This window comes from Brienomyrus brachyistius, chromosome 9 (assembly GCF_023856365.1).
Source record: "Brienomyrus brachyistius isolate T26 chromosome 9, BBRACH_0.4, whole genome shotgun sequence".
NCBI classification, from domain to species: domain Eukaryota; kingdom Metazoa; phylum Chordata; class Actinopteri; order Osteoglossiformes; family Mormyridae; genus Brienomyrus; species Brienomyrus brachyistius.
The window spans coordinates 15,066,582-15,082,519 of NC_064541.1; the positions used below are offsets into that span (position 1 = coordinate 15,066,582).

Below are 15,938 nucleotides of genomic sequence, written 5' to 3' on the forward strand. Positions count from 1 at the left end.
TGTCAAAACAAGCAGCGTCTAATAATAATCTGCATAAATACAGTCCTCAGGAGCTTGTGCTCTCTGCGCTTGAGCGACCATCGCACAACAGATCGATTCGGCGAGGAGGGCAGGCGGCTCGTTCTTCCACGCTGCTGGACTCCCGGGGAGACTCCCATCCGAAATGGAGCCTGACGCTGACAGAAGCTCCGTCTTACAGCAAAGCGCCTCGCTCAGCTTCTGCCAGGTAAACGCCAAGCAGGACGAGCTGAACACGAGTAACCGTGGCGATGCCGGCGAAGCACGTAGCGTCTGAGCGCCAGCGAGGAGGCGACAAGTGGCGGCAAATGTTCTGGAATGTGTCGTGATGTCTGAAGGCTTCGGAGGGTCTGCACTCCGGTAACACCTCCCTGTGTCTACAGCACTTCAGATAATCCTTCTTGTCGAGCAGAAGGCCTGAGGGCCCCAAGGAGAAATCACACCGCCACCTTCTCACATCATACATTCGTCTTCAGTTCCGCTTCTCCTACACAGGGTTGGAATGGTCCGGAGCCGATGCTGGGCTCAAGGCAGTGAATGACCCATGACGTGGTACCAACCCATTACAGGGCATTCACACACACACACACACACACACACACACACACACACACACACAATGTAGCCCTACTGCATCACCATGCCACCCATAATCTCATTTATCAATTATCAATATTTCTATTGCAAAAATGCCTCCCACAGTTGATAGATAAGCCTGTTTTTTTTTTTTTTTTTAAAAAAACCTTTTCGTCTCTTCCCACCCCTAACTTGACCCTGCATCGCACAACCTGCCCTGCACCATCTTTTACGCTCCGCCCATCCACTCTTACATGCCCCGCCCTCCAGCTTCCACATGCCCCACCCCTTAAGTCCCAGCATTCCCTGGCCTCTCAGCCTGGTTTAAACTCTGACCTGGGGCAGGGGGTGTCAGTCCAGTGGGCGGCAGACTCTAGAGGTGATGCCCCCTTTCCAGTGAGAGCGGGCAGCTTGGGCAAGGTGACCGGCAGCTCTTCCGCCGGGACTGGGACCGGTCCGCACGAGCTGCAGTGTACCATGGGAATTGGCGTGCCCCAGTATCGCTGCCTCGAAATCAGCCAATCGCGGAGCTTCGCGCTGGTGAGGTGGCCGCCCACCCCCTTTTCCCGGGCCTTCTGTGTGATGCCCTTGAAGGCTTCCCGCCTGCTGAGGCCTGTGAACTGGAAAGATCGAAAGCTTTAGAGCTAATCTTGAACCGCAACAATCCCAAAAACAATCATAAGATCGACGTAAAGCAGATTGTTAGAGGGGCCATGTTTAATTATACAACTACAACCTATATGGCAATTAGCTGTGGATGAAAGGCAAAGTGACGGCGCTTCCAGGACCCTGTGGTAACAGCTGCCATCTTCAGCACGACAGCAACCTTTTCCCACTACAGATGTTCCTTCACATCTTCTAATCTTAGGGTTAAAGTGCCATAAAAGATTCATTTTTCCAAATGAGTTGCACAGCAGAGTTTTATCACAGACGGGCATCAAAGAAGACAGATCAGGATTAGCTGTAGCGCCCAGGCCGACAGCCTCCTGGCCACAAATCCAGCTTATTTATGGCAGCGTCTCGGCTGGAAGAGAAGCGGCCTCGCAGGGTCCTAACGGGACATAGCGAGCAGTGCAACAGGTCGGCGAACAATCCTCCAGCCCGGCACCAGAACACCGAAGGCGGGCATATGCTGGCCAACATCTGATGCAGTGGTGAGTCCAGTGAGAGAGCAGGTGGAGGAAGGTGTAGAAAAGAAAAGCAGGCGGAGGTCACGGGAGGAGCAAACGCAGGGGTCCACCTACCTCGGCAGAGTTGGTGAGGGTCACGGTTCCGTCGGGTTGTTCCTGCAGCACAGAGTCCCACTTCAAGCCTAACATCTGGGCAAGAGCCGCATCCTGAACAGCGCTGTCAGGAAGCCCTGTGTCAGACAGACAGACAGACATACAGATAAAGAGACATACAGATAAACAGACATACAGACAGGCAGGCAGATAGACAGGCAGGCAGGCAGACAGACAAGCAGGCAGACAGACATATAGACAGGCAGGCATAAGTAACCAAACATTTGGCATTGTTTAATGTTTGACTACAGATGCAGACTTTTATAAAACTGAGTTTCTCCTTAAATAATTTTTATCAAATTGGGGGGACATTTGGTCCACACAATATAATCTATACATGACCCCCCCCCCCCCCCCCCCCCACACACACACACACACACACACACACACGTGACATTCCACTACTCAGACCATGGTGCTGGAAGAAGCCCATGTGGTTACCTAGAGAAGAGTCACCATTTTCAGGCCCACCCCCCCCAAATTCTTCTTGAATGGAGTTGACATTTACGGGAGGGTGGGGAATGTTACTGGTAGTTTGCCAAGTCACACCCTCAGAAGATGGTGCTCCCAGAGTGGGGGGGTTGTGAAATGATTTTCAGCATATGCTCATGACAATTTTAAAAGATACAAAAATGACATTGTAGTTGTAACCAGTCGACTGCGATAAACACAGCATAACCACGAACGTGACAGAACACACACCCCCAGGATATTTTTATACATACACAGTGAGAACATTCTTCTTCCAATGGCGTCAAATTTTGTGGAATTATTTTGTGGAATCTGATGCATGTTTTTAACTCAAAATGTGAAAGTGAAACGTTTACTGGAAAGAGGCTACAGTAAATGTTAGCAAAAACCCAAAATATGCTGATTGCATAAAGCATCAGACCCGTCAACATTTGGCAGAAGCACCTTTGGCGGAGATTACAGCCACAAATGTTCTCGTGTTAATCCCAACCAATGCTGCGCACCTGCTTGTAGATTGCTGTTTTTGGCAAAAACCTGTGTTCCACAAGTGAGAATTATAGGGAAAGTAGTTTTAAAGCCTTTTCGCACATTTTCAGGCACAACACATCAATTCAGAAGCATATAAAAAAAACGCTCTACAAAATCATAAAGCAATGTTTTTATGTACTCACACCTCATCCTTTACAGACTCCCTACTGCTAGGACGCCCCGTCCAGGAGACGCGGAAGCTCCGGGGTTTGGATATTTAATGCAACTGAAGGGCAAATATCCATCATATGCTACAGTATCGAGAACCAAAACTCACCCAGTCCAAATAATACCCAAGCCATAGTTTATTACCAAATCTCCGCAGAAAAGGCCTGAATTTTGGAAATGTACTACAGGGGTATAACAAACTAATTATTGAGAGACTAATTATCTTAATTTGTCCCACAATATTATATTTATAATATTTGTGCATACTTTAAAAAAATGTTACAAATAAGTTAATTGCTTAATATTAAATGAATAAAAAAAGTCAAGTAGTGTTTAGTAATCAGAATTAGGAACTGAAATCTGTGCACACAATCACACATGCATGGCACTTACAGGAGCACAAACATACTCCCTTTGAATCACACTAAAACATTTCCTTTGTAATCAGGGCTAGTTGTAGTATTTTTATTAGGTGGGGGGTACGACAGGCAGGGGCATCAGAGGGTAATGGATGCCATGGCAGATTCAGGGGGTCCAGCACTTGACGGGGGCCCTTGAATATGTAAAACTGTACTTAAAATTAGGTGGGTTCAAGGTGACATTTTGTCGGGGGGGGGGGGTCCAGGATTTCTACCGCCAAATTACCTCCATAATTTATACAGAAGGGCCAATCTTATTAGCCAATGATATGATTTGAATCTGTGAATGGCAGGGAAGGAGCACTCTGGGGGCCAATCAGCTTCCATCGGGGGCCAGTGCCAAACACACACACCCACCTATCACAGCGTCCAGATAACCCTGAAATTCCTCTTGGGAAGAGATGATGAGAGGGATCTCGCAGCCAGTGAACACATTAAGGGCGGTGACAGAGGTCAGGCAGTCTGTGGAGAGGGAGGGTCATAATTAACCGAGAGTTACAAGAGGCAGACGGCTAATGAGGTTTAACCCTCCGCTTCTTTATTTCCGGATCACTGCCGACAAAGCAGATTTTTAGCGAAACGCATGAAGACACACAGACAGGCAGACACAGGCTCTCCTCACCTTTCCCAGGCTGGAAGTCCTTCTCCAAGGCCAGCCGGACAGGGCTGGAGCCACGTAGCAGTCGGTGTGAGGGCAGGATGGAGACGTAGGCGGCACCAAACACCAGCTCCGGGGCGAGAGCATATGCCTTCAAGGTCTCCCCCACCTCTTCCCCATCGACCTGTGAAAAAGCCATAAAGACTTCTGTCTCTCCGGAGGACATGAGACATGAAACATCCTGCCTGCCTCCACACCCAGCAAGGTCTCCGCATGGCGCCAAGCAGAGGAGGAAGGTGCAGGTTCAGGTGCAGAAAGTACAAATCCCGTCTACGATTTAGTTTCAACCAACCGGTTAAGTATGAAGAGTCAGTCACAGAGACTCAACTGGTTGGCTGAACCGAAACCTTGGTCTGGATTTCTACTTTCTGGACCTGAACTTTCCACCTCTGTGATACGGACCAAAGGAGAATTGCGCGATGCCGCTCCGCTGGGTTGGAAGAAAACCAGGCCAATCTGCAGAAGGTTCATGACACACTTCTTCCAAAACCTACGCTGCCAGCACCCTTAATTACACATCTGCTATCAGCCTGCCCATTTTATTAGAACCCCCCCCTAACTCCAGAGAGGCAGTAAGCCCTCACTACAAATCCGATTTACAGTTTAATAAGCAGCGAACGTCCTCGCGGAACAATTCTCATCAGCTCTCAGTCACATAGTCCTGGAACACAACCAACTACAGCCAAGGGAGCAGAAATAAAAGGTCACTCAGTACAGGAGGAACACGGTGACCTATTTATAACCTTTAAGGGTCAAGACTGAGACTGTCTGCTGGGATTTTTACTTTCCTTATAATGAAATCAAAGCATATTCCTGAGCTCAGAAATGGCATCCGGTGCCTAAAATATGTCCTGGACAGCTGAAGCAACAGCACCTGGCCATTGTGAAGGGTCATTCACACAGCTAGGCGTGCAGGGGTACCTTCAGCACCAAGTCGAAATAGCATCCGGAACATTCCCCGATCCAGTTGGCCTGCATTGCCTTGACTCCGTACCACTCTGGGAGGTCAGCCAGGGCATCTAAAAGGGGCTGTGAAACATAGGGGCATGGTGGGTAAATTATGTGGGGGGGGTCACATTCACGATTTCTCATTCATCCTGCTCACCTTCTCCCAAAGCCACTGCATTAAGTTAATTTTAATTTAGTCGTGTTGAGAATATGTCAGAAAAAAACAGCACATATTTTATATCCTGGGAGGCTGGACATGGTCGATAAATCTGTTTATCTTAGGTTCTTCTTGACGACCTACCTGCGCTGCTGTTTGCAAAATTATGGTTCTCTGAGGGCAACAGTTTAAGGTCCCACCTTTTAGTGCTTCTGTCTGTGGAAATGGCTTTGTAAAGCCCGCGAGGACGGTTTCTTCACACAATGAAGCATGAGGACGGACCCCCCCCCCCCCCCAAAGAACAGAGGAAATGCAGGGCGAGAAAAAATGAAAAACTGAAAAAACTCAAACCAATGCCTTTATCCATCTAAAAATACAAACACTACTTCATAAAATCATGCCTAACCTTGACAATATGCCCAGAGACCCATCTGACGTATCGCCATAGCAACCGAGCAAAGCTATAAAATCCATTGTGGGTGAAATTAATGGGCAGAGTGTAGGTGTATGTGCGCCTGTGTCTGAGTGAATCTGCAGCTGCAGATATTACCAAGGGTCACTTCTCACTTTCACTGCCATATAAATACGGGTCACTGGGACGTCCAAATCGGTTAGGGTTAGCGGGCCGGGGCTTGGAGACAGACAGTAAATAACATCAGCCTGGAGACTGTGAGTCTGGGTGGAAATGGAGCCGCTCATTAAACATGTGTGTGCATCCGAGTATGTGTGAGAATGGGGCTGTCTGGGTCTATGTCTGGGTGCGACTCTGCGTGGCAGGATGCTGAAGGGCGCTGGTTCAAATCCCTGACCTGGCAGAGCGATTTCATTTTTGAGCCCTTGAGCGACGCCCTTAACCCCCAGTAGTTCCCGGCTCTTTCTGACCCCGTTTTCACAAAAATGCACACGGCTTTAGATATAAAGCGTCTGTTAAATAACCAAAAAAACATGACACGGTCTCAGCAGCAACCTCACAGGGTCTGTGATGGAGATCTCCATCAGTAAAAAGCATGATTTTTGAGGGTCAGATGAGAGAAATATTTACTCACAATATGCTTGCCTGCTGCATCAGTGTCTACAAGGTGAGAAAATGCTAGACTTGAGAGTCAGAGTGCAGCAAGACCATTGAGGCTGAAGGCATGTGAAATAGCTTGAACCCCTGATAACAATCCATCCATCCACTTTCTGTGGCCGCTTATCCAATTCAGGGTTACAGGGGGTGCAGAGTCTATCCTAGCGGCTGGGGGTGAACGGCATGGATGGGGCACCGACCATTCACACACATGTGCACATCTACAGACCGCCTGGCAATTCCAATTAACCTCAGCTTGGAAACTGGGGCACCTGTAGGAAAGCCCAGGACCAGACACACGGAGCCGTGGACGACAGTGCTGACCACTGCACCACCTTACTGCGTACTAACAACACTCTAGAAAAACCAAAGGCGTATATCTTATATTACAAAGCACGCGTCTTACACCGCAAACGAAATGTCACTGCAATATATATTTGTGTGCGAAAAGGTATAAAAAGGCATTAATTGAATGAAATAATGTCACTTACAAGTATATTTGAACCACTGAATTTAAGAGACTAAAGAGAGCCGGAAGAGAAGCCCAAGTCATGCAGTGGGTGAAAGATTAAAAAATGCAGTATTGCATAAGAACTATGTAAATATTAAAGACCAATCAACGATCTGTTCTTCGAAATTAGGGCACGCTGCAGGTCACATGACCAGATGTGGTTTTGTGCTATAAAAGCTTCTTCGGTTGGGGTAAGGAAGGCGGAGCCTGTTGTGTGACGCCTCTCTGCAGAGTAAAGAACTTCAGCTAAGTTTGCCTGTCGTTTTGACGGAGCTGATTAAAGAATTGCCAAAACAGTCTCTACTGCAGAGCTGATGCCCCTCCGCAATGTCTTACAGCAGTGCACAGCCTGGTCGTGCCATTGGAGGGGGGGGGGTCTTCACTGCCACCGCATGAAGCAGTGCTTCCATTTACTTGCCAGCAGCTGCCAAGCACCCATCCTGATCTTCAGAAGGTACTTTACTTGCTTATACTGATGGATATTAGTGCCAAGTGCTAAGTCTCTGCTCCAAGGAGGACGCTGGTCTACTAGCCCTAACCAGAGGCGCAGAGGGGAAACTAAATACAGTGTTTCATAGACATACTGAAGAGGAGGCATAGAAACATCCCCTGAGTGACTGTTTTTGGGGCACCGACATTGAGTGAAGCACAGGCCGATACCCCGGTCGGGGTCTGTGCTGCCCCCACGTTACAGACAGAATGGACTGCAACACCAGTACAGTCTTCTCCGTAGAGAGGGTGTCCACCTTGGCATAGTTGGTGGTCCTGATAAACCACTGTCTCAGCAGCTTCTGCTCCACCAGCGCCCCCGACCTCCAGGAGTGCCCGGTCTCGTCCACCTGCTCGTCCGCCAGAACCGTCTGATCCACGGGGTCCCAGTTCACAAGTGCCTGCGTAGGATGCAGGTGACGCCCTCATACAAGTGAACGTCCTGCTACCTGAAGCTGAGGTTCGACTGGACCAAAAGTCCATATAGTCAATATATCCTGAAAATATCATGTTTATACATACATCCCCTAAGAATACTGAACTTCGCACTGTGGGAATATGCAAGTAATTCTAAAAATTGCGTTTAATATTTTTAATTAAAAAAAAAATTTGGGAAGCATGTACAATTTCACTCTTTTTGTGTCAGGAGCAAAAACAAGGTTGACCTGTCCGTCAAACTCTCACCTCTTTCTGATAGGCTAATCCAGCCTCAAACAGTCTGATGAACAGGTACTGTGTCCACTTGTAGTATTCAGGCAAGCAGGTGGTGATTTCCTGCAGAGCGAAATCGAGCTGATAAACGCAGGGGAATAACAGCAGCGCCTTCACACTTACAGGGACACACACAGGATGCCACTTGTTTTTCTATATTAAAGTGTTTTAATAACTTTTGGGTAACCCAAAATTCAATCAATTTAACATAACAAGCAAAGAAATCATCGCCATTGTCATCATTGTTATGAATATAATCATTATTACTCACACCACATCTCCTATCAAATCTGAAAGCAGCCTCAACCTGGATGAATATAGCTGTTCATTTTCACATTCATGTTTAATACTGCAGAACACTAACAATATCTGGCTTCAAACCTGAGTGTGTGTGCTACACTGCCCGCTACCCCTGTACCAAACACACAGGCACAAAGGGCGGGGGCATTCTGAGCGAGGTGACTGTGAGAAACAGAGAAGCGGCCGGGAAACACGAACTCGGACACACATGGGCAGCATTCGGGGACTCACCCTGTCCCAATTAAAGCACAGCCCCAAGGCATCAAGCTGCTCGCGCATGAACTGGATGTTACTGAGGGGGGGAGGAAAAAATCATTACGGAAAAAAAGAAGGAAAGGAGCAGGAAGAGAGAAAACAATGGGTTCAAGCGCAGATTGAAGCAAAAAAAATGTAACATTTGTTGAAGCTTACACATGACGTCTGTTCCCTGTCATATACAGAAAACTGCACATCGCTGATTCAATACAACATGTAATAGAGTCGCTAGTACTGGACCATGCGCCCCCTTCAGGCAGAGAAAGGAACTGAAAGGCTTTGGGCGGTAAAACCGATTAGCAGCCATTAATACCAAGATCATGAATATACAAGCGGCTAAAACAGGAAGGCGGCCGTGGGGCCTCACAGCGCCCCACACAGAACCTTCACACAAAGGAGCCCCAAACGCGATGCTAAGCATCCATATTAACAGCAAACGTGCTTCATCACGCTACGTTCAGATTAACGTGCATGAAAAACGTTAATTTTTTATGTCTGTGAGTTTAACGGGGCTTCAACCACACCGAACTGCTGATAATTTAATTCATAATTTACACTTCATTCCTTGACGCCTAGGGATGCATTTGTAATTCAGTTGAACAGAGGCCTCCCAGCAGACAATTATGAAAAACAGAATTTTACATTTTGGATTTATTTATATCTAATTCTAAAAGCCGGGTCAGACGGTCCCTGGTGCGATTGGGCCTTCCTCAGAGGTCCAAGGAGAGATCACTCTGTCAACCCCCATGACTGGAACCAGTGACCTTCTGAACCTGCTGAGCCGCACACCCCCTCCGCCCCCCCCCCCCCAGGGAGGTTAAGGAGAAGGAGCTACAGCTGCAGGCAGGAGTCCCAGAAGCCCCCCCCCCTTACTTATCTACAGGAAGCGTGTGCTGAGTCTCCCTAACCCGACCGCTGGAGAAGGTGGTGTGTTAGATGAAAGAGTCAGCAGTACCTTTTGGTCCAGTCCTCCGGGTCCAGCCCTCGCTCGATGGCAGCATTCTCTGCAGGGAGTCCAAACGCATCCCAGCCCATGGGATTCAGCACCTGTGGGTACCATGCAAAGCCAGCTGAAATGGGCCGGGGCAAACAAGCGACCCAGCTGCCACCTGACACCAAGCTGCAGGCGCATTTGCATTCCTCTGTCTCGTGCGAAATAGCTTTACCTCATTTAACTTACACCATTCGTGGAAAAAATCTGCTGTAAATGTTGATCATTTACCTCAACACACATGACTGTTTCCCATTCTTAATGACAGGCAAGCACTGACTGACAGTCAGGAAGTGTTACAGGCTTATCTTCCATATGCTGCTTGTGATTATGTCTCCTGTACTATCAAACTTCCAGCCTAAAGTCAGCAATGAACCGGAAATTTATACCGGGTGAAATGGGCAGATCGCAATTCACCAAAACTGTCCTGACGGGCCCCTGCCTCCAGACTGCACCTTCTTCATCACCCACACTCATCATCTCCCTCTGTCCAGCCAACTAGGGACATGGAGCCTCTGAACAGCTGGAATGTGTAGGAAATCTGGCCAACTGAACTTAGCCAGAGCTGTACTCTGCATGGAGGCAACTCCAGCACGGTTACATGTCATTTTTCAGACACAAGGTAGCGGCAGGACGAGCCAATCACAGCTTTGCTCTTTATGTCTGCCACGTCCTTCCACTGAGAGAAGACTTTCCCTGTTCGGAATACCACACTGGGTTGCCTTGACAACCATAGTGATCAGTCCCCATGGTTCGTCGACAAAACTGCTGCGTCGCCCCGTCATGTGAAAATTATGCTGCGTCTTAAATCTTCTGGTCAATCTTAAAGCATCATAAGGGGTACATCTGAGCTTCATATACCACAGCAGGAGAGTAAATGGTGCCAATGCATGATCGCCAATCCCCAAGAGGCGTAAATATCCGAGATACCTCTCCCTGAGCTGACCTTCTCTAACTCAGACATCTGCTGTCTCAACTGACCTCCACCAAAAAACCTCCCATGGGTGCTGAGCTTCTCTCTCTGAATGACACCTCCAATCTGAGCTCCAGTCTCCAGTGGATCTAAACCCAGTCTCACATGCTGGGTCACTGCACATTCCTGACACACGTCCGGCCGTTAAATACCACTAATGGTCTCTGACAGGGTTTCTCATGGAAGGTGCTGCAGAGAGAGCAGATGGCCCACAATCCTCCGCCACAGGAACAGGCTTTTCAAACGAGCTCAAGTGCGTCGCTCCCTGAAACCAGAGAAAATCACAAGAACCCACAACGTGTTTCTGCTAAGAAGCACTGAAGCATAATCCGTGTTTTAAATTAGCCCCATATAATCTCCCAAATTACACAGCAAACACATGAATAAACCCCCCCCCCGGGCCTGAAGGGATACAGTGCAGTGGGGCATGTGAGACCCTCGGGATCCCTGTTCCCCTTAGTATCACTTTTCAAACAAAATCTCACCGAATTACCCTCTCTGGAAAGAATTATCACATTAGTTAAGCAAAATTCACTGGATTCCCTGGAATGTAAGCAATTAAATTAAAACGGAACATTTTTATTTGATTATTTAGTTAAAGATATTTGTGTTAGGGGGTTGCATGGTGGTGCAGTGGTTAGCACTGTTGCCTCACACCTCTGGGACCCGGGTTCGAGTCTCCACCTGGGTCACATGTGTGCGGAGTTTGCATGTTCTCCCCATGTCGTCGTGGGGTTTCCTCCGGGTACTCCGGTTTCCCCTCCACAGTCCAAAGACATGCTGAGGCTAATTGGAGTTGCTAAATTGCCCATAGGTGTGCATGTGTGAGTGCATGGTGTGTGAGTGTGCCCTGCGATGGGCTGGCCCCCCATCCTGGGTTGTTCCCTGCCTCGTGCCCGTTGCTTCTAGGACCCAGTAAGATAAGCAGATTGGAAAATAGATGATGGATGGATGGATATTTGTGAACAAGATTGTCAAAGCAAAAGAAGATATCCAGTAATAACTGTAATTTTCAATATAAAAACAAATCACCCCAACCCCCAGTAAAGAGTACACTTTCCATACATTGACACTGAATGCGCACCAGTGAGTCACACACAAGTTACACAACACTCAGTAAAATGTACAGTGCTAATACAGAGTCAGTATTAAAAAGCATTACATAGCCCAGAAAGAAGTACTGCAGACAGGCTAATTAAAGACTCTATTTCTATACACTCAATAGGAATCTGCAGTCGCAGGTTTGGTTTGCAGACCTTCAGTCAGCAGTCAGACACCATAATTGAATCTTGAACTCACATTCTGTAGTTAGAAAGCGTTATGCTCAACAATACAACCTATTCACTTTTAAAAATGTGTCTTTTAACCATTTAACTCTTCTGATTATTTTCTCTGCTATTACCAACCATATGAAACACACTAATTGCTCTGGAACCAGCACATTAAACTGGTGATCTTAACTATCGACTGCGTAATGCATCATGCAATATTTAATAAAATTAAGAATTAAATTAAATAAGTCTCTGAGCATATTACATCCAGAGAGTCTTATATAAAAATAATGAGCACACTAATACTTAATACTGATGTATCACTAGCATTCCTGCTCTTTCTGTGTCATCAGGTAAATTAAAAACTCAGAATCATACTACTTCAGTGCTAGATAAACTGCAGACACTGGGTCTTGAATCTTTCTGCTTAACCTAACCCTAACCTAACCCTAACCTAACCTAAACAGAAATCTCCTTCACAATACTCCCTGCCAGACTCCTACTCCCAGTACCTTCCGGCAGAGGGCAGACCTACCTGGCACCCTCGCATCCTGTGGAAGTGTGAGATGGTGTCGCTGATGGTGTACACCCGCACGTGGCCCATGTGCAGCCGGCCAGAGGGGTAGGGGAACATAGAGAGCACATAGAACTTGGTTTTCGGGGAGCTCTGGGAACAGATGGCAAAAAAAGGAGCAAAAACAAGAGCGGCATTCGATTCAATCAAACATTACTGTAATACACTTAAACATTGAAGAGCCTGAAATTGTTTACATCCTTCAACAATGATCACACATAAGTCATGCCTATTTATACATGGATGCTTTCTGAAGCTATCCCATAGGCAGGTAGTTACGCTGCAAGCTTCAGGAAGAACATGTTCATTTGCTATGTTGATACATTCATCCAGTTGGGGATTAGGGGCCTTGCTTAAAGGCCTAATGGTGAAATCGCTCTGCCGACCCTGGAATCTGAACCAACAACCTTCTAATAACAGCCACAGACGTGTAGCCCACTGAGCCACAGACCAAACCCTTAACCATCAGATACTGCTGGCTGAAAAGCAGCACTATTCACTGAACTGGGCGTTAATATTTATTCCCCGGAATCAGAAGGATTACTGCATATGAAGCTATTGGACAGCCTTGTTATATTCATATTTCATAGGGGAGAGTGGCACGCCTAAGTTCAATTGGTGTGTTATTCTGCTAGGAGGCCCCCCTGCAGCCTGAATTCCGACCCCCCCCACTGTACCTGCTCCTCCGCAGTCCTGCTCCACCACTCCCTGATACGTGGCTTCCACCAGAGCTCCACCCTACGCCGCGTCTCCGCCCGGTATTCCCTGTCCCACACGCCCGTCTCGCTGTACAGGGTCCGCACGCTGCCCACGGCACTGGCAGGCCGGGTCAGGTGGACACCTGACCACCAGCCCGCCAACGCCACGCGCAGGGGGCACAGCACCAGCCGGCAGCTCGCCGCTCGCATGGTCGCTGCCCAGCAGAACAGCAGCAGCAATACCACCTATGGAGAAGAGAAAACAGCATCTTCAGGCAGCAACAAGTTCAAAATGGAAGAAACATGCTGCACAAATGCACAGCCACTGCAAGCTTGGAAGAAAAACTCCCAAAAATGACAGACTCCACTCCATGCAGGCCTTTGCGGTTTTGAAGATGACCGTTCTTACGAAACGCCGTCGTCCTTTTGAGTGACTAACAAACGCTTCCCCTTCTGATGGGGACAACAGCAGCAGCAGCAGTCTGCCCCTTCCATGCTCAGATCGAGAGTGGATGCTGAGTAATCTGTTACAGTGCACAGCCTTGATATCAGCCACACTATTTGTGAAAACAGAAAAATCATCTCCCAACCATTAAAAAAAAAAAATTGATTAAAAAGTAAAATGTTGAAAAATAAAGCTAGATTTGATTTCCCAGATATATGACGGACTGCAGTGTTACCAGGGCGTCATAAACCGAAATCCCCCAGAAGCTGTGACCTGTTTCACTTTTACAAGAGCAAAACTGACCTGGCTGCACTGTACTCTGGGTTGTGATGTTGAAAGCTCACGTTACATCAGAGATCCGTGTATTTTTATGGATTCTGATTGCGTTCGTTTAGCAGACCCTTTCACACAAACCGAAGTACAACTGCGAAAGCGGGGAAAGTCGGTCCCCGGAGCAATTCAGATTAAGGGCCCAATGATGGAATCACTCTGCCGACCACAGAATTCAAACCAGCAACCTTCCAATCACAGTACTAACCCATCCAGCCACACACAGCCTCCGTACCACATTCTACTCCCAGTTTTGAACTGAAGTTTCAGAGTCAAACACTGATCTAGCTTTGGTTTCTCCTTTGCATTAAAACAATTTCATCCACCACCAATCCATGTGTGCACGATGTCATCAGAATACTTAACCAGTTAAGTTCCACTGACTAGGAGGGTTTTCCACAAAGTAGGTTGGCTGGGTTAACTTCAGCTATTAGTTATGTTTGTCCAATCGGAGTTTAAGTGAGGAGGGTCTGGCATGCAGGCTCAGGATGCATAAGTCTCCTTATGGTCTCAGTCGACAGAGAAATCTTGGTTTGTGGGACACCCCATAGATTACAAGACCTAGGAGTAGGAAAATGCCAATCTGCCATGGCAGTGACACTCTCTACCATGGTCAAAGACTCTTTAACAAAATAATTTAAAAAAAAAAATGAAAGCCCTAATGTTTATTTATGATATAGGGCAGGGGTAGCCAATCTTATCCACAAAGGGCCGGTGTGTATGCAGGTTTTTGGGATAACCTTTGGGTCAGCTGTTCAAACCCAGGTGTGAGGACTCTTCAGCCAATCAGTCCTCTAATTAGTGACCTAATCAGGAAGTTGCAGTGAAAACCTGCATAACACCCACCCTTTGCGGATAAGATTGGCCACCCCTGATATAGGGTTACTGAGTGCCTGCAACTCAACTGAGTTCTATCAAGCAAACTCTATACTTTAGCTGCAATCTTCAGAATAGCAAAACTAGTACTTGGATACGGTTTACAAGAATAAGCATGTGTTAGGACCATATTTTGCTTTGCAAAAAAGAGAAGAGCTGGGGCAAGACGCAAAAAGAGGCATCAAAGCAACCCATACATGCGCACAGAAAGCATTCTGACTGACGACTGTTAATGTCACCATGAAACACAACCAAAGCTCGGACATACCGAGTATTTTAAGTCGCGAAAAAAAGGACACGTCCGGGAAAAAGAGTACGTACTGTCACCCTATTTTATTCCTAAATACCGTGTAACATCATTTACCGTTTTCATATTCTTAGATTCAAAACAAACCTATGTAACTTACTTGAGAAAATGCAGTAGCTGCCCTTTTTATTTTAAGTCATATTCGGTACTAGACGTCCCAGTTCAAACGTATTCTTAAAATATGAATGCCTTAGCAAAACGTGGTCTTCTGCAGCTAATCACCAGACTCTAAACACGCCCGGTAAACATGTTCATGGACGCCGCCATTTTGTTCAAATTAAACTTTATTTGTGTTCATACAAAAACGAGTTGTTGTCCGCCTCCTTCGTACGCGTGCTGTATCCGGTCTTTATTCCACATCATAAATGGATGGAAAGGTGATGTTTGCGGACTGATTCCGTGATGTATTATTGCAACATATATACACGTTTCAATTTAGTTCCTCTTATTTACACGCACGCTAACTTTATGCTCACAACTTAATAAATAAATAAATGTAATGAAATAGAAAGAAATTTTAAAATGAAAGCTGGACTCTGAGTTCGTAACTTTGTGACACCTTCAGCTCTTTTGCACAGGTTCCGTAAACCTGTTCTGTAGCTTTTCCCTGTTGTACAAGTTATGGATCGCCCTTGTGCTTAACCCTTGCGGTTTTTGCAACTTGTGTATGCATGTGTTGTTCCTGTCATGACAGCCTTTGGTACCAATATAACAGAACGTTAAACGAGTTTCGTTTTGTAATGTCGTTTTTAGCAGTATAGGGAGAAATAGAATGGTTATGCATCAGCAGATTTCTCTCTGTAATGAGCAACCGTAAAGTATAGATCTAGTTTGGCATGTGAAATGTTCTTCTTGTGATGTTAGCTTGGGACTTCAGGTCCATATGCTTTGAAGTCTGCCGTCCTGCACAGG

At 46.8% G+C, this 15,938-nt stretch overlaps 1 protein-coding gene across 3 annotated transcripts in view; it reads right to left on the reverse strand.

Annotated features, from left to right (window-relative positions):
- lars2 (leucyl-tRNA synthetase 2, mitochondrial) overlaps nucleotides 1-15,284 on the reverse strand; it is a 30,514-nt gene extending 15,230 nt beyond the window's left edge. For 2 of the 3 annotated variants that reach the window (XR_007399637.1, XM_049025062.1), the window contains exons 1-12: nucleotides 15,127-15,284; nucleotides 13,048-13,314; nucleotides 12,332-12,463; nucleotides 9,517-9,608; nucleotides 8,538-8,598; nucleotides 7,980-8,069; nucleotides 7,553-7,696; nucleotides 5,043-5,150; nucleotides 4,086-4,245; nucleotides 3,821-3,925; nucleotides 1,839-1,954; nucleotides 931-1,214 (exon numbers count right to left, since the gene is read on the reverse strand). Coding sequence is in view for 2 of the 3 variants with exons in the window: in XM_049025062.1 (XP_048881019.1) it covers nucleotides 931-1,214; nucleotides 1,839-1,954; nucleotides 3,821-3,925; nucleotides 4,086-4,245; nucleotides 5,043-5,150; nucleotides 7,553-7,696; nucleotides 7,980-8,069; nucleotides 8,538-8,598; nucleotides 9,517-9,608; nucleotides 12,332-12,463; nucleotides 13,048-13,278 (1,523 nt within the window). In the remaining variant the exon portion in view is untranslated. Of the gene's footprint in view, nucleotides 1-930; nucleotides 1,215-1,838; nucleotides 1,955-3,820; nucleotides 3,926-4,085; nucleotides 4,246-5,042; nucleotides 5,151-7,552; nucleotides 7,697-7,979; nucleotides 8,070-8,537; nucleotides 8,599-9,516; nucleotides 9,609-12,331; nucleotides 12,464-13,047; nucleotides 13,315-14,209; nucleotides 14,457-15,126 lie in introns of those variants that run through there. The other variant, XM_049025063.1, reaches the window with a different exon arrangement.
- Nucleotides 15,285-15,938: the final 654 nt, after the last annotated feature.